General features: G+C 38.8%; 1 protein-coding gene across 3 annotated transcripts in view; it reads left to right on the forward strand.

Moving 5' to 3' along the window:
• The window catches only part of LOC125455549 (centrosomal protein of 170 kDa protein B-like), a 117424-nt gene that overhangs the window by 37062 nt on the left and 52724 nt on the right, over nucleotides 1–27638 (forward strand). For all 3 annotated transcript variants that reach the window (XM_059649140.1, XM_059649141.1, XM_059649142.1), the window contains 5 exons: nucleotides 5852–5941; nucleotides 6589–6667; nucleotides 8876–8934; nucleotides 9017–9167; nucleotides 23167–23283. In XM_059649140.1, coding sequence (XP_059505123.1) covers nucleotides 5852–5941; nucleotides 6589–6667; nucleotides 8876–8934; nucleotides 9017–9167; nucleotides 23167–23283 — 496 coding nt within the window. The remainder of the gene's footprint in view (nucleotides 1–5851; nucleotides 5942–6588; nucleotides 6668–8875; nucleotides 8935–9016; nucleotides 9168–23166; nucleotides 23284–27638) is intronic.

A 27638-nucleotide genomic window follows, 5' to 3' on the forward strand; every position in this document is an offset into this window, starting at 1 on the left:
AATATTTGACCCCAACAAGTGACAGACAAGACCACCTACAGCAAGGGACAATTTAACCATCACCCTTTGACACACACTGACAGTGTTGACATCCTGGGAGATATTAGTGACCAGTAATCGCACTGAACTAGCCAAATGAATACCATGGTGACAAGAGCAGGATAGAGCCTGGAATCTGCAGTGAGTACTCAACACCCAACTTTACAAAGCCATCATCAGTATGTGCAATGCATAAATCAAGAGTGATTAAATATCACTTGCTTGAATGATTGCAACTATAACACTCGAAGCTGACATTAGCTTGGACAAAGCAGGCAATGATACTATCTACGAGAGCTGTTTAGACAGCACCTTCCAAACCTATGACCACCACCATTTCGAAAGACGAGGGCAGTACATACATGGGAATACCTCCACCTGCAAGGATTTCCAAGCCACTCACTGCTTCATTATCATTGGGTCAAAATCCTATTCCTTTCCTTACAGCTGTGGTGTACTTACACCAAATGAACTACAGTGGTTCCAGAAGACAGCTGACTACAATCTCATGAACGGCAATTAGAGATGGACAATAAATGCAGGACCAGCCAGAGACATCCACATCTCATGAATGAATAAAATAAATTACGAGAAAGACAAAATTCCAAGAATGTACATCACATGACCAGAACCCATTTATCCATGTTATTCTGTGGAAGACATCGTGGCTCACTGGTTAGCACTTCCTCATAGCGCCAGGGACCTGGATTTGATTCCACCTTCCGGCAATTGTCTGTGTGGAGTTTGCACATTCTCCCCGTGTCTGTGTGGGTCTCTTCCAGGTGCTCCTGATTTTTCCCACAGCCGAAAGATTTGTTGGTCAGATGGATTAGTCGTGGGAAATACAGGGTGATCGGGATGGGCTGGGTCTGGGCAGCATGCTGTTTCGATGGTCAGTGTGGACTCAATGGGCCAAATAGTCTGCTTCCACATTGTAGGGATTCTGTGATTAAAACAAGAAATACTTTGATATCAAGTCAGAATGATTTTTGTTTTGTAAGGATTGTAGAGTGTAGTTTTGTGGTCCTTCAAGCCATTAAGCAGATGTTGTTGCTCTGAATTCTTGTAACACATTGGAAGCAATGAGTGACCAGTATGTTCTTTTGAAAGAGACAGATGAAACAACATTTTGGTTTACGTTTGTAACAGAGAGCACCAAACAAAAAAAAGGGTAGATTCTATGAATTATGAGTAATTTTTGAACAATGTCTTAGATTTATTTTAACAACTTTCATTCCTATCAACTGTTGAGGCCTTTGGAAACATCTGTGTCCAATCCAGTATGGGTCTATCACATGCTTAGGTGTTGTATAAAAGAGTTTAGAAAAAGACCATGCATGCTAATTGTTTCCATAGTTCCAGAGAAATCTCCTAGCAATAAAGACTTAAAACAAAAATAACTTGATGTTAGAAGCCACCTTTTATTTGTTTAAATAAAATCTGACTCAATGCTTTGGCTTAGTGATCAATTAAAAGCTAATTTTTCCAAAGCACAAAAGCTGCCCATAGTGATTTCAGATGGGCACAAACAGTTCCACACAATTGTGCAACAGAGCATTGTATGTTACATGGTATAATGCTCATTTTCATTTTCAACAACATACGCTCCAGTTCAGCATAATCAAGATGTTTGCAGTTTTACATTATAATAGTGCACTAATTTATTGTGAAGCAAACAAGTTAGTAAACTTAGGGTGCTTTATCAAGTAATGGCAAAAAAGTAAAATAAAAGTGGATCATTTCATAGTTGTCTACAGTGAGGGCTGGGATGGAATCGGTGCTAAGAATGTGGTTTGTTCTACTTAAAGATTCAGCCTCTGAGGAGCATTTCTTTTATCACCACTTTATTTCCCACATCAGCCATTCTGTGACCTCTGAGTGAGGTCAGTACCTTTTTTTTACAGTTGAGGTTTCCTTCAGGAACTAGATTGAGGTTGCCCAAATTTTACTTGTAGCAAATTTTTTTTCAGACATCAAAGGGACGCATTATATTTTCACCACATTAGTTCAGGTTGAATTTAATTTGTGGTCTTAGTTGTAAATGTCATTCTGATGTGCATATGCATTCTTAAGACCACTAACTACTATAGGTTAATGGTTAATTAAAATATGTCCAAAATACTCAGTTGTAAACATGTGCTTGAATAAAATGCATTAAAGTTCTCGACTTTACCTCTGATTTTAATCTGCTATACGTTTCTTTATTCCTGTATCAAGCACACGCCAGAATGGTTGTTCCATAGTTCTTAAAAGCTTAAGAATACAAATATTTTAGTATGCTCATGAATTTATTTCTCAAAGTTCAGAAGTACCCTGAGACTGTGATTGCATAACTTGGCATTAATAAAGGAATGTTCTATAGAGTTGAATCCTAGGTACGTTAATTATCTCCCCATGTGGGCCAAGTGTAAATTCAGATCTGAGGAAGGGCCACTTGACCTGAAACGTTAACTCTGATTTCTCTACTCGGATGTTGCCAGACCTGCACAGATTTTTGAGCAATTTCTGGTTTTGTTTCTGATTTACAGCATTAGCAGTTCTTACAGTTTTAATTTAAATTTAGTTCACTTTATCAAACATTTTAGCATTTTGTTGCAGCACTTAGGAATTATTTACTTCTGTCTTTTCATGTACATCTGACATTTGAATTCTAGCGTAAAGCTTGTTAAGCACGATGATCATTAGCAGACTAAGTCAATTTTCTGTTGTGACATTTGTTCTGTTGAAGGGATCACATACAGAACAACCCAAGTTACTAATCCTTTTACATTTAAAAAAAAACTGGCAATTCGTTTAGCACAGCCAAGTTGCCTGTAGTTCTCAAAATCAGAAGCGCACAAGGCGATGGGCCAAGTGCTAGAAAGCGAGGCTAGTATAGTTAGGTGGTTGTTTTATCTGGCACAGACTTGATGGGCCAAAGGACCTTTCTCTGTGTTGTAAACGTCTGACTCTGTAATTTTTGAACCAGCGTGCAGAATTGTTAGGAGATTTATGGAACTCAACTCTTAGTTCTCTAGTTTGACTTCATATGAAATATAATTTGCGTAGTTGAACTATGATTTTAAAATATTCTGGGAGTTGTTTAGCTCTGGGACACTTCATAAATTTGAGCATAACTTATTTAATTGAAAGTAGGAATTCCTATCTAGACTCTTGAGAAAGCAAGAATTTCTACCTCAGCATGTTTAAAGTCTAGTGGGTGTATGCAAACCTTTGTAGGATCAAAGTTTCTCCAAGCTGCAATGTCTGATTTGTGGCCAGACATGATAAATGTTTTTTCTATAATAAATTGCGATTTTTTTTTTAAACTTTCAATCGGTATGGTACAACCTCTTGTCGCTGTCAGTAGATATCACATAAGTTTTGTCCCATTCCAGTGGATAAAACCCTTATTGGATCATGTTAGTTTTGAATGAACAAGTATATTAAGAACACTATACTAAGCTTTTTCCCAGAAAATGTTCAGGATAATTTTGTACTTTTATTTTGCATTCTAAAATTGCCTTCGGAAAACTGTTGATTTTTTTGTTTTATCCTCTCCCTCTCCTTTAATTGCTGGTCATTTAAGTATTTCTCATTGCACTTGCCATATACATGGGTAATTGCATACATTGTTGTGTTGAGACCACGAGAGAAGGGCTGAATGAGTTTCCGTCATTTACTTCAATTATTCACAACAAACACTTGTTGTTATTTTTAGTACATAGTAATACCTTTCTCCAATTTTAAGTCATGTTAACTGATTTTTTTTTACTATACCAGTAACTAGCTAATTACAAGTTTTGTTTTTGACTTAAAAAAGAGCAGGTTTATGATCTGATAAGCTGGACAGAAAAGCAATAAAGGCACAATATCAAGTATGTGACAAATAGGAACAGGGCCACTCAAAAGGGGACAATGTCCAATACGAAAGGAAAGTAATAGTAAACAGACATAACAAGAACTGCAAATGCTGTAGTCAGAGACAACACAATGTGGAGCTGGAGGAACACAACACGCCAGGCAGCATCAGTGGGTCGGGAAAGTTGGTGTTCAGGACCCTTCTTCAGAAATGGGGAGGGGAAGAGAGTTCAGAAATAAATAGAGAGGGGGGTGGGGCTGGAGAAGGTAGGTGGGATGGTGGAAGGGAGTGTTGGGGATTGGATAGTGACGTGGGAGGGGTGGATAGGTGAGAGAGAAATGGGCAGGTTGCGTCAGCTCAGGGAGGTGGGGATGAGAGGGAGGGTTGGTCATGGGATTAGGCTGTGGGTGGGGAGATTTTTAAACTGGTAAATTTCAAGTTTAGGCCATTGGGCTGTAGGGTCAAAAGGCGGAATATGAGGTGCTGCTCCTCAAATTTGCAGGTGGTGTCATTGTGACACTGAAGGAGGCCCAGGATATGTCATCCAGGGAGTGTGAGGGGGAATTAAAATGGTTGGCAACCAGAAGATGGTGTCGTTTGTTGCGAACAGAGCGCAGATGCTCTACAAAATGGTCTCAGAGCTTCCGCTTGGTCTCGCCAATGTAGAGGAAACCACATCGGGGGCAGTGGATGCAGTAGATCACGTTGATGGATGTACAAGTGAACCTCTGTCTAATGTGGGAGGTTTTTTTTTGTGCCTTGACTGGAGTTGAGTGGGGGGGAGGTGAAGGGGCAGGTGTAGCACTTCCTGCAGTTGCAGGGGAAGGTGCGGGTGGGGGGCGGTGAGGTTAGTGTGGAGCAGACAAGGGAATTGCAGAGAGAGCGGTCCCTACAAAAGGCAAATGGGGTGGGGAGGGAAATATCTCGTTGGTTTTAGGTTGGATTGTAGGTGGTGGACAATGACATGTTGGACACAGTGGTTAACTGGGGTGATATGTGAGCACAAGGGGGAACTTGTCTTTATTTTTCCTGGGGGGGATGGGATGTGAAGGCAGAGTTGCGGGAAATGCACGAGATGCAGTTGCATTTTTGATCACTGGAGGAGGGGAGTTGCAGTCCTTGAAATAGAAGGATATCTGGGTTGTGCGGGAGTGGAACATTCAGAGCTTGAAGCTAGATCAGGATTTTTGAGTAGCTGTTGATAAAACTGTTTTGAAAAAGGCTTTGAATCTAAAATGCCAGCTGAAGCTCTTTTGACAAAAGTTATTTGAACCAAGATTTTAGTATTGAGCTGGACCGTAAGTGATAAGTATAGGTTTTGCAATCTTAGTTTTTCAGAACATGCTGACACAGCCTGTGAGCTTTGACATTTTGAGTTGCATCTCCTCACTGTTAGCTGGTTTTCATATTGGAAGTACCATTACACAAATTAAAGTGGGAAATAACATTGCATCTTCGGCTGGCTTTAAAGCATTATAAATTTGGACTGAACTTTATTCACAGATACAAAAAGAAAGTGTAATTGCTGGAGATAAAATATACTAACAGGCCATTCATCTTGAAAGGGAAAGTAATTCTTGATGTTAAGGATTTTGAAAGTTAACTTCTGTCATTTTCTCTAAGATGCTGATTGGCATCATACAATTTAAAAAAAAATTGGTTAGATTGACCTTCACAGCTGTGCAAATAGAACATCTAGCAATTATGTATTGTCTGATTCAAAGCATACGTCAGTTGAGCTTTCCAGTTGCACTTCAGTATTGCGGTTGGTTATTAAGGTAAATAACAGTACATGGCGTTAACCAGTAATTGTACAACAAATGGGAATTGCACAGACCATGTAATTTCTTTTTTGGTCATGGATATTTCTAATCCGAAGGAAGTAGCTATGTTAGTCTTGAATCAATTAACACAATTATGAAGGCAGTTTTTCTTCTGAACAGCTTAGAATTCATTCTGTTGTTTTCCTAGTCTCGCAGTGTAGACAAGCAGCACGCAGTAATCAACTATGACACAGCTACAGATGAGCACCGGGTAAAGGATCTTGGAAGTCTGAATGGGGTATGTAGAAAAACAATAAAGCTTCTGTTTTATTCTGTCTACGCAGGCATTCATGTTGTTAATACAGTTCACTGGGTTACAAAAATGTTTCATTTAGCTAGATAGATGCGATGGTGCAGTTGTAATGTCACTGGACTTGTAATCCAGGAACCGAGGTTAATGTTTGGGGAACATCAGTTTGAATCCTGCCATGATAGGTGGTGAATTTTGAATTTTAAAAGAATCCCTGGAATTAAAAGCTAGTCTAATGGCAATCATGCAACCACTGTTTGTAGTAAAAATCCACATGGTTCAGTCCTTACCTGGCTTGACCTACCTGTGACTGCAGATCCAAGACAATGTGATTGACTCTTAACTGTCCTTGGACAATCAGGATGGGCAGTAAGTTCTGGCTTATGTAGCAATGGCATCATCCTACGGTAATTTAAAAAAATTGTATTTCTAAAAGCATATACTGTTAATTCAGAAACCACCATAATATGATTTTTATTTAACATGTAAGAAAGTAATTTTAAAAATGAAATTATTAATACATTTTTTACATCGTTCTTTATTTTGATTAACTGAGTAGGTTGCAAGTGGCTTATTTTTGAATGTAAAACCTTTGAATTTAAACAGTGATGTTTATCTGCATTCTATTTCTGCAGACATTTGTGAATGATGTGAGGATTCCTGACCAGATGTACATAACTCTAAAAGTGAAAGACAGTATTCGTTTTGGATATGATATCCTTTCATTTTAATCTCATTGATCTGTACGAAGCCTTTGCTTGTAATTATTGTACGTCCTTTTAATGTTTATAAATCAACCCTCTGTTCAAAGATGGAAGTGAAACAAGAAAAAGAATGATATAAAATGTAATTTAACGGAGAAAAGTATCTGACAGAAAAATCTCATGATTGATTATTTTTGCCAGTGGAATTTTCTTGATTGTTATTGCCAATGTCATTCATTTCAGACTTGTTCTGTTTTCTGTTTGCAATGATAGCTACAAAAATTAAACAATTGCAATGATTGAAAAAGGCTGATTCTGCCAGAAAGTCTAGTCTTGGCAATTTTGCCCTCCTGTTTACAAAATGCAAAAACTAAAGGTGAACCATGTTCTCTTCTTTGCACCACTTCGGTCACAAAAGTATTGGCTGGCGTTAAAACAGTACTGAGTAAGAATATCAATGAAATTGTCAATCTAGTGCTTGGATACAATAAACATGCAAATAATGTGTATAATCAGATGACATGCAAATTAAAGAAGTCTGTAACCCGGTGCAAGGGATTGCTCAGACTCAATGGAGTCACTAAAATAAAAATAAAGAATTGTGGATGCTGGAAATCTGAAACAAAAACAGAAATTGCTGGAGGTCCTTCTTGAGCAAGAGTCATCAGACTCGAAGTGTTGACTCTGTTTTTCTGCCTACCGATACTGCCAAATCTGCTCAGTTTCTCCAGCACTCTGTTTTTGTCTGTGGAGCCACAAGTTTCCTTTCATACAGAAGCTAACAAACAGATTTTATTTTAATATTATAACCTTATGTTTCTGAAAGAAGCTTGGAATTTTTGTCGTTTTGAAGACTTTGAGGTGAGTAATTGAAGTCCTCAAACTTTTGATGGGAAATAACATGAGGAAATACACTCACAATGCAGAAGGGTTCATTTGCTCATGTTGCAAATGCTGGTGACAATTAGAGGTTTATAGGAGCAGTAAGCTATTTTTGAAAACTGCTATTCATCTTACTGCAATGTTAGTGAGGTTTTGCATTTCAAATGTCAATGCATATGATTTGTGTGGATTCAGGAAGCAATAAGGAAATGTATTTCATGTGATTGAACTCTGGTGATGTTAGATAGTATTGGTTCACAGGAAGTGATAAAAGTCCAGTGATGAAATTTATTTAAATAAATATTTTTTCAAGAGGAGCCTGATCAGAATCACATCACTGCACTATAGTGTTCCAGATGCGATCTCAGCTACTTAAAAATGCAGTAAAATATTATATATTCTTTTGGATTTGCATCTAAACTGATTTCGCCACCTATGTTAGTTTGTAGATCAACAAGTTCATGCCTTAGCTTTACAGTTTGTTTCTCATTTCTCTGGCTTAGAAAGAATGTGAAATAATTTGGCATAATGAACTACAAAAACATTATTTTTACAACTCTTGTCAATAGGGATTTGTTTTGTCTGCTCAATGCAATCATTTTAGATTAATTCCAGAAATTAATTTTCTGTAAGAAAAAGCATTCTGCTAAAATGTCATCATTTTGAATTTCTGGAAAATTTCAGTGCTTTAAAATGAATTAAAGAAAACCTCATTAGCGATAATGGTGCATATTCATCAAGCATGTTGCACTATTTTTTTTGAATGTCTCTTGGTCCATTCTCCTTTTTCTTCTCTTTATCTCTATCATTGTACATTGTTACCTCTAATTTGCCCTATTCCTTTATCTGTCTTTCACACTTTTATTATTGAACTTTCTTTGGCAAAAAAGGTAAATCGTTACACTTGCATAATAAATTCAAGGTTTCAGAAGTGACACTGACATCTCTATGCTGTTTTACTGATGTGTGATACAAGCGTCAGTAGTGAGTGTAACTGTAATTAATGTCGGTTGCTAATTGCAGGGGTTTATGGTCCATTGTCACTTTCTATTATTTTGCCATGGAAGCAGGAAGATGAGCCTTCTAGAACTATTATACCGCTGGTTGGGAGAATAGTCATATCCACCTTACAGGTATACATTTACACTGACATTTACATATATACATTTCAAAGCGCTCAGAGTTGAATTGACTGAAAGGGGACCCCAGATGGGGAGTGTGCTTGTATAATAAATTCTTGGCTGTTAGGGGCTCTGGTTAACCAGTTTAATGGTTTTTTTGTTGAGGCTATTACTGATATGTTTACATTATTTTGCTTTCTTAACAAAGTCTTCAAATCCTAATATGTATATATTGGAAAAAAGTGTACATACAGTTCCTGAAGAGGCCCTAAAAGTAAGTGGAGCTCACTAACCATTAATTTTCAGAAAACTATTGGAAACACTGCCTCACATTGTGTTTTGTTATGCTTTGTCAGCATGAAAAATACACCAGTCAGTTTCAAATATGTATGAAAGCTGCAGAAGACAAGAAGATTGAGCAGCCTGACCTGGGCCTCGATCAGCCAAGTACAAAATTAGAGTCCCACAGACAAAATTTTGAAAAAGTTGAAAAGAAAGGACCTACAGGTATTTGATTATGTTTTGATAATATATTGTAATTCTGGCTTTGTAATACTATATAATGGTTGGTGGTGCAGGAAAACTACATGAATTAGCCCCAACGTTATTTATTGGGTCACAATGTTCTGGCTGAAAATCCATTGACAACGATATCAGGCTTTGTCAATGGATATTCAGTTTTAAGAGTCAAAATGTGTCTAATATGCCTGGAAGTGGAATGTAATCATTTGTAATGTTAAAGGGTCTGTCATATAACACTGGCCAAGAAACCAGCCCTGGAATTGTAGTTAGATCTTCAAAATTAAAGGATGTGTCACCACGTGGCTGCATTACTAAATCACTGGGTGGCAGTGCTGGACAGAGTTTTGTTTAACTCCTGATGGCTTTAAGAATGCAGTCTCTTTAAACTTCTATACATTCAAAAAATGAGGAAAGAGTGAACACTAGCATGCAATATGTCCCCAATTTTACATTCCGTTGTTTTTTGTGTTTCTCTGCTGTAGAATCACCCCATTTGACCCAGTTCAACCCTCCCACCACCACAACTAATTCCCTCTACAAACACTTCCATTCTTGTGTTTTGCACAAGAAGTAATACATTAACTAGAGTAACAATAGAATCAAGACTCTTCAGTCATGAAGAAATGAGATATGCACATTTTTTCATGTTGCTTTTGTAATTTTGATGTAACGTGTTCAACCACTTAGCATTTACAGATTTTGCACGTTCATTCAATATGAGCATTGATGCAGTGTAAATTGGAAAATATAACATCCAAAGTCATTCCATATTCAGAATTTCTTCTACTGGGAACAATTTTGTATCATAAATTGGGTTTAAGTAACAGTCATGTTCACAGACTGTGCTCTGCATTATGTGTCTGTGTGATGTATATGATATCCTATTTATATTGCAGCTGTATTTGAATGGAGAGAACATTTTAGTCTTAATCAGACTGAACGTTGAGTGAATCTGTAGTTGCCAAACATCAATTTTAACACTGACCTTCTTCAATACCAGGAAGCAGTGGCCAGAATAATTTCTGAGCCGCAGTTGTTCTGCTGCCAATGTAATCTCATCATAGCAAAGCCAGTTCCTCAGTATAAACAAGAGCTGTTCCATATTTTCTTTTCTTTGACTGGTCTCTGCCTTGGTGTTTTCAGGAAAATTTCATAAATCATTGGATTAATATCGATTTTCTATTGACAAAAATTCATTTAATTCGAAAAGGCAAACTCTGGCATATACCAATAAATTTGTCATTTTCATTGCTTAAATTGAAGATATCCATTCACTATCACTTTGAATGATTCATTTAATTAAATACCATATTTGCATGCACTGTTTCTTGTTTCTTGCTTCTTGTACACCAAAAGTGTATGAAGTGTTTGTTAAATGTATAAGGTATCAATAATTTCCATAGATAATATATTTTCTGAACTATAAAAAATGGAAAACCTATTTGTTTCAAAATTAATCTTCTACCCGGGTGTCTATCACCATTTAACTTGGCCAGCTTTATGTTAAAAATGGTCATTGACATTGGGCCTTCTGTGGAAGGGAATATCTGATTCCTAAATATGTTTTTTCTATTCACTGGCAGCATTGCAAGGAACGCAGTAAGACTTGGGGGAAAAAATGTGTCTGAGTAAATAATACTTTAAAAAGCAGATCAGAGAGCTTAATTATCTGGGGTTTATAATGTCCTTGCTGCTGGGGACTGTAGAACACATCTTAAGATTAGAGTATGAAGGCAGCACTGTTCTGACTGTTGGTTTTAATTTAACATGTAGGAGTGTGATTCGGAGTTGCAGAACTAGGCATTCTGTCATAAACAATAGTTAAACCTTCCCTCCCACACAAGATACTTTTGTTTTATACTGAGGGAGTAAAAATTAACAAAATAACTTTGACCTTGTACCTATTTGACCAGTTTTAACTCTCTGGAATATTCTTCCTGTTAGATTTTAGATCACTCAAAAATATTTTTGATTAATTTTTGATGTCTTATGCCTCACTAGTGCATGTTATAAATGTGAAGCGATAGCACTAAATATTGGCCATTGTTCCTTGACCTTTTCTCACTTCCCATAATGTTGCTAGTCATTTTTCAAAATGTCACATTAAAAACATAACTCTGCAGTATTGGGAATGTGAAATCAAAGCAGAAAATTTTGGAAATCGCTCCAGGTGTACAGCATCTGTGGAGAAGAGTTACATTTAAGGTTCTCTCAGAGTCAGTGCCAGCTGGAGGGAAAACTGTAGGAAATGTAGCCTCACAAAATTAACATTTCTACTAATAGTTTGGTGCAACACAATCTTTATAAAACTGTCACTCTGCAAGTGATAATAGGAACTGCAGATGCTAAAGAATCAGAGATAACAAAGTGTGGAGCTGGATGAACACCAGCAGGCCAAGCGGCATCTTAGGAGCATAAAAGCTGACATTTCGGGCCTAGACCCTTCATTAGAAAAGCTTTTGTGCTCCTAAGATGCTGCTTGGCCTGCTGTGTTCATCCAGTTCTGCAAGGGACCCTGATGAGCAAGTGTTTCTCAGATAACGAAAACTTGTTTGCCACAGAATTTTTGAGTCAGTTCACTGGCATATTTTCAGTATAAGGTGCTGATGTTATCTGGAGCAGAGTATTGTTATAAATTAGTCAAAACTCCAACCATGAAGAGTGTGACGCCATGGTAAAGTTTTTATCCTCTCCCTAACATTAAAAAGGAATGTTTTTGCCCCGGATTTTAAAATCAGAAAATTGCTGTAGAAAAATCAGAGGTGGGAACTAAATATTCAGGGACATTTAAGGGTGGTACCATAGCGTTATTGGTACGTGATGGAATAAGTATGCTAGCAAGGAATAATCTCGGATTGAAAAACTCAGAATCCATGTGAATTGAGGTAAGAAATAAAAATTGAAAGAAGTCACCAGTAGGTGTAGTCTGTAGGCCCCCTGACAGTATGGTGAGGGAGGAAAAAATAAGAAGATAATGATGGCAGCAACAAAGGCAGTACATTAATCATGGATGACTTAATCTTCATGTAGATTGGGATAGTCAGATCAACAGAGGACGCTATGAGGAAAAATTTGTAAGAATGTATTTAGGACAGTTTCTGAGAACAATGTGTTGTGAATTTAATGAGGGATGAGACAGTTTTTGGATTTGGTGGTTCTTAATGAGGCAGGTTTAACAAATTCAGAATAAAAGAAATTCCAAGGAAACAGTGACCATAACATGGTAGAATTTAACATTTAGTTTGAAAAGGACGAACTTGGGTCAGAAACCACTGCTAAACTTTAACAAGGATAATTACAAAGAAATGTAGACAAAGCTAGCTGGAATGGAGTCGGGAAGGAATTAAGGAACAAAGATGGTTGAGGAATAGTCATGCACATTCAAGAAAATAGATCATAGTTTACAGCAAGACATATTCCAATGAGAAAGGAGGATTATTGGAAGGGGATAAACCTATCATAGATAACCAGAGAAGTTAAGATTGGCATCAGACTGAAGAAAACAAAACATACAATCTGGTAATGATGAGTCGTAAGACAGAGGATTGGGAAAAATTTAAAAACCAACAGAAGCTGACCATAAAAATACTAAAGGGGGAGATGGTAAACTTTTGAGGGTAAATGTTCAAGTAATATCAAAACGGACAGCAAAAGCTTCTTTAAATATGTAAAAAAGGATGAGAGAAGCCAAAGTGACTGTAGGCTTCTAAGAGAATGAAGTTGGGAAATGTAGAAATGGCAGAGGATGCAAACAAGCACTTTGTCTTCATAACAGAAGACGCTAATAGCATTCTGAAATTATTAAATAACCCAGCAGTAAAATAAGGAAAGGAAATACATATAATAACTATGACTAGGAAAAATATGTCATTGGGAAACTAATGGGGGTAAATGATAAGTCCCTTGGACCTAATGGGATGTATCCTAGGATACTAAAAGAAGTAGCTCTAGAGATAATGAATGCGCTGGTGGTAATTTTCCAAAATCCTTAGGTTCTGGAAAAGTCAGAAGATTATAAAACAACCAGTGCAACACCGTTATTTGAAAATGAAAGCAGTCAAGAAAAAAAGCTAATTGGCTCATAGTTAACTTAGTATCTGTTATTGGGAACATGTTAGACTTGATTTTAAAGGATGTAAAGGCATAGCATTTAGAAATACACAACAAGATGGCTTCATGAAGGGGAAGTCATGCATGCTAAATTAATTGGAATTCTTTGAGGAGGTAGGAAGCAGGATAGATAAAGGGGAACATATTTAGATTTTCAGACAGCATTTGATAAGATGTCACACATTAGGCTACTTAGTAAGATAAGAGCCCATATTGTTGGATGTATTGTATGAGCATGGATTGAGGATTGGCTATTTAATAGAAGCCAGAGGCAGATTATGAGAGGGATATAAACAGTTTACATAGATATAGATATGTTAAGGGGACAAAAATTAGGCAGATGGAATATAATGTGGGAAAATGTGAGTTTATGAATTTGGAAGGAAGAATAGAGGAGCTGAATATGACTTAAATGGAGAAAAACTGCAGAAAGCTACAAAGCAGAGGGACATGGGAATCCTTGCTCATGAATTTTGAGGATTAATAGGGAAGGCAATTTATTTCAAAAGGGAAAATAGTACAAAATAGGGAAGTTTTGCGAACATTGCATATAATTACTAGTCAGACCATAGCAGGAGTACTGCAAACAGGTTTAATCCCTTTTACCTAAAGGAACAGAAACTGACATTTGAAGGTAGTTCAGAGAAGGTTTACTAGGCTTGCACCCCATATGGAGGGACTGTCTTCTAAGAAGTTGAGAAGGTTGGGTGTGTGCTTTTTGGAATTCAGAAGAATAAGAGGTAACCTTATTGAAACAGAAGATTGTTAGTGGACTTAGCAAGGCACATACAGAACAGTTGCTTCTCCATGTGCAAGTGTGTTTGACCCAATTGCATAATCTCAGATAAAGGAGTTGCACGTTTAAAACAGGAGGAGAATTTTTTTCCTCGGAGGGTAGTGAATCCATGGAATTCTATACTGCAGACAGCTATTGAGGCTATGTCATTTAAACATCTCAAGGCTGAAATAGCCAGATTTCTAATCAGTAAAGGAATTGAGAGTTATAGAGAAAAGGCATGAAAATGGAGTCGAGAATCATCAGATCAGCCATAATCTCATTAAATGGTTAGATTCAGTTGGCTCTCTGTCTATTTTGCTGCTGCATCTTACACTCAGTAAGTCAGAAGGCAAGTGGGGATGGCCACAGAGCTGACATTTAAGGTCAAAGTCTTTTGTTTGAATTAGGATCAAGTGTTCTGTCTAGAAAAGGTCAGTGCAAGTGAGTATCAGATGTAAAAAGTGCTAGCTTCTGAGGCTTACTCAATGTAAATCGTTTGAAATCTTGCCTATGAATCAGCAGGTTAGCTGCTCAAGTTTAACTGCAGGGTGTGAGCTTTCAAACCTGTCTGACATGCTTTCAAACTTGTGTGGCACTCCTTAGTATCATAATATCAGAGGTGCTGTCTTTCATTGGGATGTTAAACCAGGGCCCTTTACTCCTTCTCAGATGGATGTAAGAGATTATATTGGCACTATTCTGAAGAAGGTCAAGAGATATTCCCATTGTCTTGGCTGATTATATTTATCTCTTAATTAACATCACAAAACAGATTTATGCTATGTTGCTGTTTGTGGGATGTTACTGTGTGTAAATTGGCACGCTGTGTTTATTTTCCAAATATGTCTGCCATAGAGTCATAGCCTCCTACAGCACAGAGACAGATCCTTCTCCCCAAACTGATCGATGCCAACCAAAATGTCCATCCACACCAACCCCATTTCCCTGCACTTGGCCCATATCCTTCTGAACCTGTCCTTTTCCATGTATTATTCGTCCAAATGCCTTTTAAATATTGTTAATGTACCTGCCTCAGCCACTTTCACTGACAGCTTATTCCATATGTGTACCACCCTCTGTGTAAAAATGTTGCCCGTCAGGCTGCCTCCTACCTTAAACTGATGCCCTCTAGTCCTCGATTTCCCCAACCCTGGGATAAAGACTGAGTGCATTCACCCTACCCATGCCCCTCATGATCTTAATATACTTTTACAAGATCCCCCCCCCCTCAGTCTACTACACTGTAAAGAAAAAAGTCCGAGCTTGTCCAACTTCTCCCTGCAACTCAGTCCTCTGAGTCCTGGCAACGTCCTTACAAATTTCTTCTGAACTCTTTCCAGTTTAATAACATCCTTCTGTAGCAAGGTGTCCAAAACTGAACACAGTACTCCAAGTGTGGCCTCACCAATGTCCTGTACAATTACAACGTAACTGCCCAAATTCTACACTCATTGCCATGACTGATGAAGGCCAGTGTGCCAAAAGCCTTTTCCACTGCTTTGTCAACTGTGGCTCCACTTTCAGAGAACCGTGCAGCTGAACACCAAAGTCCCTTTGTTCAATTACACTCGTTAAGGCCCTACCATTCGCCGTGAAACTCCTACCATGATTTGACTTTCCAAAATGCAACACCTAACACTTATCTCGATTAAACTCCATATGCCATGTCTCGGCCCACTTGCCCACCTGATCAGGATTCTGCTGCAATTTCTGTTCACCTTCCTCACTGTCCATGATACTGCCTATTATAGTGTCATCTGCAAACTTACTCATCATGCCTTGTACTTTCTCATCCAAATCATTAATACAGGTACAAGCAGCAATGGGCCCAGCACTGAACCCTAAGGCACACCACTAGTCACAAGCCTCCAGTCCAACAAGCGTCCTTCCATTATTACCCTCTGCTTCCTACCATCAAGCTAATTGTGTATCCAATTTGCCAGCTTTCCCTGGATTCCATGCAATCTAACCTTCCAGAGCAGCCTACCATGCGGGACCTTATCAAAGGTCTTACTGGAAGCCACGCAGACTATACCTACTGCCCCACCTTCATCAACCTTTTCTGGTTACTTCATCCACGAACTCTAACAAATTTGAGAGGCATGATCTCCCAAGCAGGAAACCATGCTGACTACTCCTTATTAAACCCCGTCTTTCCGAATGCATTGTATGTCTATCCCTCAGAATCTTTTCAAATAACTTACCTACCACAGAGGAGGCTTGCTGGTCTATAGTTGCTAAATTTATCTTTGCAGCCCTCCTTGAATAAGGACACAACATTCACTACCTACCAGTTTTCCAGGACCTCACCCCTAGCTCACGATGATGCAAAATATCAGCCAGGGTCCCCGCAATTTCTTCTGTAGCCTCTTGCAGCATTCTTGGATATATCTGGTCAGGACAAGGCAATATATCCACTTTCATACGTTCTAAAATGTCCAACACCACCTCTGCTGTGATTTACTCTTATTTACTTTTAATACATATTTATGAAACATCCACCACATTACCTTCACCAGTCCCCTCAGTTTCTTCATCAAGGGATTAAACTAAGTTAGTTAAGCACTATTTTCCAACAACAAATCTGTGCTAACTGTCCCTTGCTAATCTACTTTTCTCCAAATCAGAATTCATTTTGCTATTTACTGTGGTCTCCTGTAGTTTTCATATCACTGAATGACAACCACCAAATTTCTCTTTGTTTTTTATTAGGGTGTATGACTTGCAAACCTCCAGTATATTAGCACCACATAGATATCCAAGATGAATTGAAAGGCTGTAGTACAAACTTAATCGATCGGTGTTCTCCACCTGTACATCCTTAACCATTGTAATCTAATTTAACATACCCCTGAATCTAAATTGAAATGTTAGAGTGAATGATGTTTCAAAACAAAGGTAAAGGGAGAAGGATATTTTTCCATATTTGTTATATTGTATCAGGATGCAAGATGATCCTTTTCTTGGAATCTACAGGTAGTCCTTTTGTGCAAGCATTTCTTTTGTAAAGCAAGCCAATGGTTGTATCTCCTATTTGATCTTGGAGACTGCTTTGTTTTGTTTTTCTTTCTGGAATCTCTTTTACACTAGCAAAGTTAGTTCTCAATCTTTGCTGAATGTACGTACTGTACAAGGAAGGATTTAATTATGTAACATCAATCGACTATTCTCAGAATGTCCCTTGTATAAAATATTCCTTAAAATATTTGACAAGTAAAGCCCCACATCTATCGTTTTTACAAGAGCCAATGTTTCCACTGCTAAAGTAGTTTTAGCAAAATCTTCGCATTTCTTTAGTTTCCCGGGCCAAGAATTAACATTTTCCATTTTCACCCACCAAGAATATTAGAAAAACATGCTTACCATTTCAGATGTTTGGTGTCAGAAATGCCACTAAAATGATTAATTTCACGTTCTTCAGGTGAACCCAGTGCTGGAAATTGAGTGCATATTTATCCATGATATTTTAAAAAAAAGTTTGAAGGCCATTTTCAACTGTAGTGTGTTTAATCATTTTACTTCCTTCCGTTGATTTCAGACAAGGTCGAATGTGAGTTCTAATGTATGGCCAACTCAGTTATACCATCATTGAGACTGAGAGACATACAGCATGAAAACAGGCCCTTTCATCCAACTCATCCAACCAGACATCCTAGATAACCCCATTTGCCAGCATTTGGCCCCATGCTCCTATTCCTATACCCAACCAGATGTCTTTTAAATGTTGTAATTGAAGCAGCCTCCACCACTTCCTCAGGCAGCTTACTCCATACAAGCACCACCCACCGCGTGAAAAAGTTACCCCTTATGTCCCTTCTAAGTCTTGCCTCTCTCACTTTAAACCTGTACCCTCTAGTTTTTGACTCCCCCACCCCAGGAAAAAGACCTTGTCTATTTACGCTATCCATACCCCTCATGATTTTATCAACTTTTATAAGGTCACCCCTCAGCCTGCAACATTCCAGGGAAAATAGCCCCAGCCTATTCAGCCTTTCCTGTGGCTTAAACCCTCTAACCCTGGCACAATCCTTGTAAATCTTTTCTGAACCCTTTCAAATTGCACAGCATCCTTTCTACTCTGGAGACCAGAATTGCACACAGTATTCCCAACCAATGTCCTGTACATCTGGAATGTGACCTTCCAACTCAATGCACTCTTCAATAATGATAAGCATCCTAAATGCCTTCACTACCCTATCTACCTGCGAATCCATTTTCAAGGAGCTATGAACCTGCACTCCAAGATTTCTTTGTCCAGCAACACTCTCCAGCATCTTACCATTAAGTGTATAAGTCCTGCCCTGATGTACTTTACAAAATGCAGCACCTCACATTTATCAACATTAAACTCCATCTGCCACACCTCAGCCCATTGTACCCTAAGGTGACCTTCTTTGCTGTTCATTACACCTCCAATTTTAATGTTATCTGCAAACTTACTGCCCATACATCTTATGTTCACATCCAAAGTATTTTTATATAAATGACAAAAAGCAGCGGACCCAGCACCGAACCTTGTGGCACATCGCTGGTCACAAGCCTCCAGTCTGAAAAGCAACCCTCCACCACCACCCTTTCACCTTTGAGCCAGTTCAGTATCCTTGTCTATTCATCTTAACTGCTCTATTTCTTCTTTACATGTAAAATCATCATTGTATAATGATCTAGCGTGATTGATCAGGATGTGTTATTGTCTTCTAAAAAAGTTTGTTAATTTAAGATTACTCTAGACTTATTCTGCTTAATCGCAGATAGCAAGACCAGCAGATGCTGGAGCCAGAATCATTACAGTGTGGTGCTGGAGGAACACCTCTGACACCACTTCGTACTGCCCCCTCGATGACCCTACCCTTGAGCACCAGACCGTCAATAACCTCATCAGCTCAGGTTCCAACCACATTGTTCTCCAGCCCTGCACTGCTCGTTTCTACCTCCTTCCCAAGATCCACAAACCTGACTGCCCCGGTAGGCCCTTTGTCCCTGCCAGCGCTTGCCCCACTGATGTCATCTCCGCTTAACTCAACTCTGTCTTTTCCACTCAGGCCCAGGAACTCCCCACCCACGTTTGGGACACTACCCAAGCCCTCCACCTCCTCCAAGATTTTCAATTCCCCAGCCCCCAACACCCTCATCTTTACCATGGACATCCAGTCCCTGTCACACCTGTATCCCCCCATGCAGATGGTCTGAAAGCCCTCCGCTTCTTCCTCTCTTGCAGGCCCACCTCCACCAACACCCTCATCTGTCTGACGAAACTTGTCCTTAGAGCTCTGACTTTCCTGCTCCAGTGATGCTGCCTGACCTGCTGTGTTCCCCCAGCTCCACACTATTTATTCTGCATAATGCCCTGAACCGATTATATTTAAAGGCTCCTGAAACCAGGCATCCAGTCATTTTCCACCCCGGACCAGGAACTCCCCACCTACGTTCGGGACACTACCTATTCCCTCCACCTCCTCCAAGACTTTCAATTCCCTGGCCGAAACGTCAGCTTTCCTGCTCCTCTGATGCAGCTTGGCCTGCTGTGTTCATCCACCTCTACACCTGGTTATCCAGTCATTAGTTTTCATTTCGTCTTGTGCTTAACAAATTCTTCAAATTCTGCAGAACCATTCACGACCAGGTATCACAAAGATACCTGACAATTTTCCTTTTCAATAGCTGCAGAACATTGCGGGATCTACTCCCTATTGAGCACAGTCTACTTTTAGTAAGAGGGTATCATATCCTTCATGTATTGTTCAATCTATAAATACATTTGTTTAATTTCCACAGCTTCCCTCTGTAACGCCTGCCTCTAGGTGGTTTTACAAACACCTCTCTACGAATTTTTTCTCCGTGCAATGATGCAGCTTTTGTATGAATCAACCTAAATTTCTACTCACCTGGCCTGGCCTGGTCTGGGCTGTGGTTTGAGGGTACATCAGGGCCCACAAACAGCCATGGGTTTCGGATGAGGGGAAAGGTCGACCTGAGCCAGCAGCAGCCCCAGGACCCAGGGTTTCAGTCCCGGGCCCTGCCCGCAAACACGCAGTTACCAGAACAAAGAAAACTCTGGATTATTTTTTCTTGCCAGGGGGATGCCCAAACCACTATTTCAATCCCCAAAACTCACTCTTTGAATCTCACATTTCATTTTGATCCTTCAAGCCCGACCTGGCAGAACATTTTCCTCTGTGCATCTACATGCTGAGGTTGGCACTTGAGAGTCGACATATATATTCCCTTCAACTATCAAAAATTTTGGTTTTGTCTTTTTTTCAAAAATAGTTTATTCTAATTTATGGCAGCAACCGAGCATTCCTGATTGTAAGGACTTCCACTTCTAGTAATGTTTCTAGATTGTCCAGCAAAATCTTAATTTGTTGCATGATCTGACCAAGCTACTGCCCCAGTTTGCACTTTGCTATCATTCTGGATTGTTATGACAGGATCTCTTCCTACCACAAAAAACCCTGTTGTTGTTACTTGATCAGTTGCTGGTGCTAGAGTCAATCCGGATACAATGAAAACTAGCACTATGTTTTCTTTCTTCTGAATCTTTCACCTCATTTTACCAATACCTAAGTCTTGCTTGTTGTCCGCCATTTTATGGATTCTGTGTCTGATACTACCTCTGTCACTAACACCTGAAGGACTGAGGCTCTGAAAGCTTGTGTTTTCAAATAAACCTGTTGGACTATAAAATGGTGTTGTGTGATTTCTGATCTCTGCCATCTTAGACATTCAACTAATATTTTCATTGCTCTCCATACACTAGTCACATCTCTCCATTCACTAGCCACTATATGTCATCTTAGTACCTGATCTAAATACACATGATATCCCTATACTGTGCCTCTTTCTCTCTGTGCTATTGATACCTCTTTAGAATTCTGAATAGGAATGTCAGGATTTGTCATGAGGAAGCAATTATGCTCTTATTTGGTAAACTGAAAATTCACTGAATTTTTCAAGAACAATTGTTTTACCATATTCCAGGTGCAGTTTGTATGTATCTTAAGACAAGCTTGTTCAGCAAGTTTATGTCTCTCACTGGAGACATCGATAGGAAATAGCTTATTCTGGCAATTTTGCATAGAATCACCATTATTTTTTAGTGACCTTGATATATTGTTATCCCCGGCTGTGAAACAAGTGAAAATTTCATACTTCACAATATTGGATCAAGTAACATTTTAACCTGTTCCACAGACCATTGAGGCTGAGCCATTATCTAACGCAGTGCAATTAGTTGAATCTGGGATTAAAGTGTTAACTAATCAAAATAAAGCTTCTTTGATCAGTTCTATTTCCTCAAATTGTGTGGAAAACTGTGTAACATGCATTTTTCAGTACTGTACAGTTCAGCTTTTGGCTGTTCATTTCATTATGATATGACTCAAAATATCTGAAGCACTGATTAACTGTTCCCTGAGCATTCCTGAGTATGAGTCAACCAATCCTGTTACCTGGTATGGTATCTGTATCTACTAAAAATAGCTTTGTCCTCATTCCCTCTGTTTGTAACACATCTATGGTACTGATGCCAGCATCCAGTAGCTGATTTCAAAAGGTTGCAATCATTGAGCCCTCCATCCTTTGTGCCACTGTGGAATGTCCCATTTATACCACAACACCTTCTGGAAGTGACTGCCTCCCCTTGCTTTTTATTTAAAGCAGTGGGTAGTTGATGCAACAAGAATATCTCTTTCTGAGAACTACATGCTTGTTTAGACTGTAGTCCTATCTGTATGTAGCAGCGCAACAAAATCCAGCAACTTACGTAAGAGTACTGATTGTAGAATCTGCAATCTTTTTATATCGTCTGTTAACGTCCGTGTTATGTTCCTCTGTACAATGACCGTTCAAGTCGCTCTCTATCTCTGTGCTCAAGTTACTTGATCATTCAATACTAGCTGTCTATTTATTTTTAACAATAATAAAACGAACAACCACAGCCTCACTTTCAAACAACGTCGACTGCTGCAGTCCACCATTTCTTGGATGTTGTTGCTATTTCTCATCTCCTTCCAGTTGCTGTCCTCTTTCCCCTTCACCTGTATCTTCCCCTAACCACCACTTTTTCCAGAGCAGGCTCAGTGGAAATTAAACTGATTATCGGGTGTACCTTGGACCTTACCATTTGGATTCTCAGGTATTTCCTTTGCAGACATGCTCAAATTTCTAGGCAATTTTATCAGACGTAGAAATTGCCAAAAATGCACATGAGCTTTTTCAGAAAAATGCTAACCTGCTTCTCTTATGCTGAGTGTACCTGCTTTGAAAAGATTGATTAGCTTTTCACTCTTTGCAATTTTATCTCTTTTGGAATATAAATTATCCCATGGAACTTGTAACATTCGTCGGATTCCAGGAGATCAAGAAGGACCTCTGTAACTTTGTCCCTCAATTATATCATAAATTGTAAAACTGCATTTTAAAATTGTGGTCCCTTTTGTTTCTGAGGGATAGTAGACTGATCATTTGGCTTATCGATTAATATAGCATGTAGCCAGCACATAGAAAACTAGAAATTGGAGCAGACAGATTGCGATTGTGCAAGCCTGGGAGTTTATTTTACTGGTGTTTTATGCCTGCATTCTTGCATCATAAGGTTACTTTTTGCCAGTAGACAGATGAGCAGTCCAATTAAGAAGGCATCTAATCCACATCACAAGACTCACCCAACTTTATGTTGTCAGACGATGTTTTCATTACAAATGACCTTTTCTTTCGTTATATTAACATGCTGACCTGACATTCCGTAAAGCTCACTCAGCCCAGAGGTAATGACCCCATGTGGGTGTGATGCTAATTCTTGTCAAATCAAAGCATTTTGTGCCTTTTATCAGCATTGTTTGAGACTCTATTTGTGTATCTTTGCTTATTACAGGAGGGAAATATAAAGAGATGTATCATGTTTGGCTGTTATTAGTGAATTCTGAGTTTAAAAAAGCAATTGCTAGCTCATATAGTCATTTCAAATATTCAAATGAAAATTGGGAAAGTGCAAGGTTTATTCGGTTTTAATTTAGAATAAGCTCTTAAGATTTCTTGTTTTATGAACGCCAGTATGTTTTGCTTATGTGCTTTTGTGTTTTTTTTTTGCCTTAGACAGTGCCACACTTAGACCCACGCCTCTATATGGCCAGCCATCATGGTGGGGCGATGATGACATGGATAACAAAGGAGAAAGAGATGAACCCAAGAAAGCAGAAGATCCCAGCAATGGTATTTGACAGTTTATAAAATTAAGTCAAATCAACTTGTAATCTTCAGTTCTGCAAAATTGCATCTGATTACTGAGAATCTTTTCAACAAATGTTCATCATTTTAAAGTTGAGATTGCTATCAGTTTAAGTAGGAGGAGGAGCCATTAGACAATTATCACTCAAGGGGCTATATGATGAATGTTTAAAAAGTAGATTGATCTATTAGGGCTGTTTTCAAACATGCTTTTGTTTTACTTTTTAAATTCAATTAAATTTAATTAAAAAGATAGTATTTGGATCTTCACGCATTGAACAGTTTGTTTAACTAAGAACTACCCAGCCAGCCATGCATCCCTTTTGTGTAAATTCAGAGATATTCTTCTTTCGATCCTACCACAATCAATTCAAAGGCACAATTTGTAATTCTTCTGCAATTCCTTCACTCCAGCTCAAGAGATACTGTAAAAGATCTGAATCACTTTTTTACCCCACCTGCTGACCAAGGTTCTGTCTCTTCTTCATAATCTCTTACCAGACAGGCCCTTTACACTGTTGTTAGCTGTGCTGTCACAAATAGAAATTCCAGATCTGTTGAGAGACAAGTAGCTGTTAATACCATATAATCTCCTACTGAAACAAAGCAACAGTCAGAAATGATTTTGTAGGTGAGAACCAGTGTCAGAAAATTTTCAAGGAGGAGAGTTTTAACCATTATTCAAGCAGGTCCTGTGCAGCATGGAGCTCACTAGTGATTTATGATTTGTATATGAGTAGGATCCCTGCTGATGATGCTATTGGGTAAGTTAGATCCTCAATGAAACTTGGTTTAATAGATCATCTGTTTAATTTTTGCAATTAGGTAATGTGTCGGTCAGTCACTGAAGCATATTCACACTAGACAATAAATATTCTTTAACAACAGAACATAACTTTGTTACAGAATAAAGAACACAAAGTTATGTATAGAAAACAGTTAAAAGATTTTAGCACGAGGGTCAGAGCAGCCTGTTTGCCAACACCATCCATTACAGAGACTCGATCATGGAGAAATATCATTCCTATCTCAAATTTGTAATCACAGCTTCTCCTTAATAGTGCAGAAGGAGACTATTCAACACATTGTGCCTAAAGCTAATCTCCTCCCTTTTTCCCCCAAATCCTTGCGTACCATGACTATCCAAGTAACCACCCAATGCCCTCTTGAATGCCTCAGTTGAATCTGGCTCCATAATATTTCCAGGCAGTACACTTCTTATCCTCACAACCTGCTGCTGTGTGAAAAAGCTTTTTCTCCCCCCACGTAATGCTTACTTCATTTGCACAAGACTGTAAATATATGACCTCTCATTCTTGTTTCTTTTACAAGTGGAAACCACCCCATCCTATCTCCTCTGTCCAGCCTGCTCATTACTTTGAAAATCTCAATCAGATCTCTTCTCAGCCTTTTTCTCTCCAAGGAGAATATTCTCAATTTCTTCAATCTATCCTTAATACTGAAGTTTCTCATTTCTGGAACTATTCTATACATTCTTTCCGTGCTTCCTGCAATGCATTGGCATTTTTGCCATGATGTGGCATCCAGAACTGAAAACGGCACCCCATCTGTGTTCTAACAAGTGTTTTGTGCAAGTTCAACATCACTTCACTGCGCTTGTACTCTCTAAACTGTCGAGACCATGTCTTATGATTTCTTTGAGTCCATTCAGGTGGACCTGTCATAATTCTGATGGCCATAACCTTTTTTTAGTTCTAACGACTCGAAGATTTCTATCCAGATTCTCCTGATGCAGAAACTCCATTATCTAGAAACTACTTCGGCCGAGGTGACTGGTTCCCTGGAATGATTTGATTCTCCTCCCGGGAGAAATTGTTCTACTTTCTGACCTCAACTTGTTGTAACATGTTTATTCTGGGGCAGGTGGTGGTGTGCTGGTATTGTTATTGGACTAGTAATCTAGAGCCCAGGCTAATGTTCAGTGGACTTGGGTTCAAATCTCACCAAGGCAGGTGGTGATAGCTGAATCAATGAGATCCTGAAATAAAAAGCTAGCCTAATGGTGACCACATTGATAACCATTGTTATTGCTGTAAGAATCGCATGGTTCACTGATGTCCTTCAAGGAAGCAGATATGCTGGCCCTGCCTGGTCTGGCCTACATGTGACTCCAAATCCACAGCAATGTGGTTGACTCTTTGCTGCCCTCTGAAATGGCCCTAGCAAACCGCATGATTAAAGAGGCGATAAGTGCTGGCCAGACTGTGACGTTCACATTCCCATGAAAAAATTTTTTACAATATCTGCTTGCCATAAATCCGACAATAACAACATTTTATCCATTAATATTACACAGGTTCTCCCAGGCATTTAACTGTGCTCTCTTGAAAGTAATGTATTTCGGTCACAGTTCAAATGAATTTGAGCTATTTTTAGAAAAATCTTCAGAAAACACAGCAAGATCCATCTATCTCTGATTTTGAAATTCAAATCCAAAAATATATTATATATTGTGCCTCTTTCATCACATTATTATTTTGTTATCCCCCTGCTTCTTGGACCGTGTATGGGAATAAATAGATACCCTTTTTCTCTTGTATTATCTTAGCTCTTAAAGACGTCATTTTTTTTCTCCCCCTCTGTCCTGGCTCCATCCCCATACATTAATACTAAACATTAAGCAGGTGAATTTGTAAACATATAGAAGCAGATTTTTCTTCAGTCGCATAATGACTACAGCAGAGCATGAGGCCATTTGGCCCATTGTTGTCTGCATTCATCCACAAATGAGCAATTCGCTTTGTTCCAGATTCCCCTCTTCCCTCCTTAATTTTGAACATTCTTCCTTTTTCAGGTTACAGTTTAGTTTCCTTTCACATGCTTTGGTTGAAACAGCCTCCATCACATTCTCAGGCACAGCATTCCAGACAGTGGCCACTTCCTGCGTGAAAAATGTTTTCCTTGTATTGTCTTCGCTTCTTTGTCTGAGCACTTTAAACCTATACCTTGTTGTTCTCAATTATTTCATGAATGGACACAGATTTCCCCACATCCACTCTGTCCAAACCAGATGCCTCATGATTTTGAATACGTGTATCAAATTACCTCTCCACCTTCTCTCCTCCAAAGCAGTCTGAACTTTTCCAAGTTCCCTTCATAACTGAAGTTCCTCATTACTGGAAGCTTCACCTAATGCCTTCAGCACTCACATACCTAGGAAAACTTCCTAAAATGTCGTGTGATGCCCAGAACTAGGTGCATTACTCCAGCTGACACTGCACCTGCGTTTTATACAAGCACAGCATAACGTCCTTGCACTTGAATTCCATGCCTCTATTAATAAAGCTGCGGATACAGTAAGCACAATGATAAATGCTATCGCGCCATCTCTTTGAGCATCCTTTCTAAAGGTTGCCCTTGAATAATGACCTTTTTAGTAAATGGGTAAACTTGTGTACATTAAACACAGTTCTACCATCATCCACTGCATCTATATAAACATGGGCAATGTTGTAATCTGGTAAATATTTCTACTGGAGAACAATTGTACAGTGTATACTGAATACGTTATTTAGAAATTTGGTTAAATTTTGTTTAGTTCTTCTTTCGCATCTCAACCTAGTGAAATTCAACTTGATCATTGTGCCAGCATTCATGGACTTAATCAATAGAATGCTTTTTCAGTGATGTAACTGTCACTGCGACAAACACAACATTTAATCTGTAAATGCCTAAATTAAATAAATGGCCAGATGTCTCTTTTTCGATGATCAAAAGTCTTGGTGACAAGACACGTAGTTAACATGAGATAACAAGGTGTAGAGCTGGATGAATACAGCAGGCCAAGTTGCATCAGAGGAGTAGGAAGGCTGACGTTTCAGGACTAGATCCTTGTTCAGAAATTTCTGAAGAAGTGTCTAGGCCTGAAATGTCAGCCTTCCTACTCCTCTGATGCAACTTGGCCTGCTGTATTCATCCAGCTCTACACCTTGTTATCTCAGATTCTCCAGCATCTGCAGTTTCTACTATTTCTGAAACATGTAGTTAACATACTTCTGCTATCATTTGTGCCATTAAATCATTTGCATTCATCACATGAAAAATGCTTGCCCAAAATACAATAATGCTGGTGACATTGCAATCAGTACAATAGTTGAACATAAGAACAGGAGTAGGCCATTTAGTCCCTCGAGCCTGTTCTGCCATTTAGTGAGACCATGACTGTTCTGTGGCCTAACTCCAAATAACTACCTTTGGCTCATATCCCTTAATATTTAATGAAAACTTTTATGTTTCAGATTTCAAATTGAAAACTGATCGGGCATCAACTGCTGTTTATTGAAGAGAATTCCAAACCCCTCTCACCTTTTTTGTGTAGA

Source organism: Stegostoma tigrinum, chromosome 10 (genome assembly GCF_030684315.1).
Source record: "Stegostoma tigrinum isolate sSteTig4 chromosome 10, sSteTig4.hap1, whole genome shotgun sequence".
NCBI classification, from domain to species: Eukaryota; Metazoa; Chordata; class Chondrichthyes; order Orectolobiformes; family Stegostomatidae; genus Stegostoma; species Stegostoma tigrinum.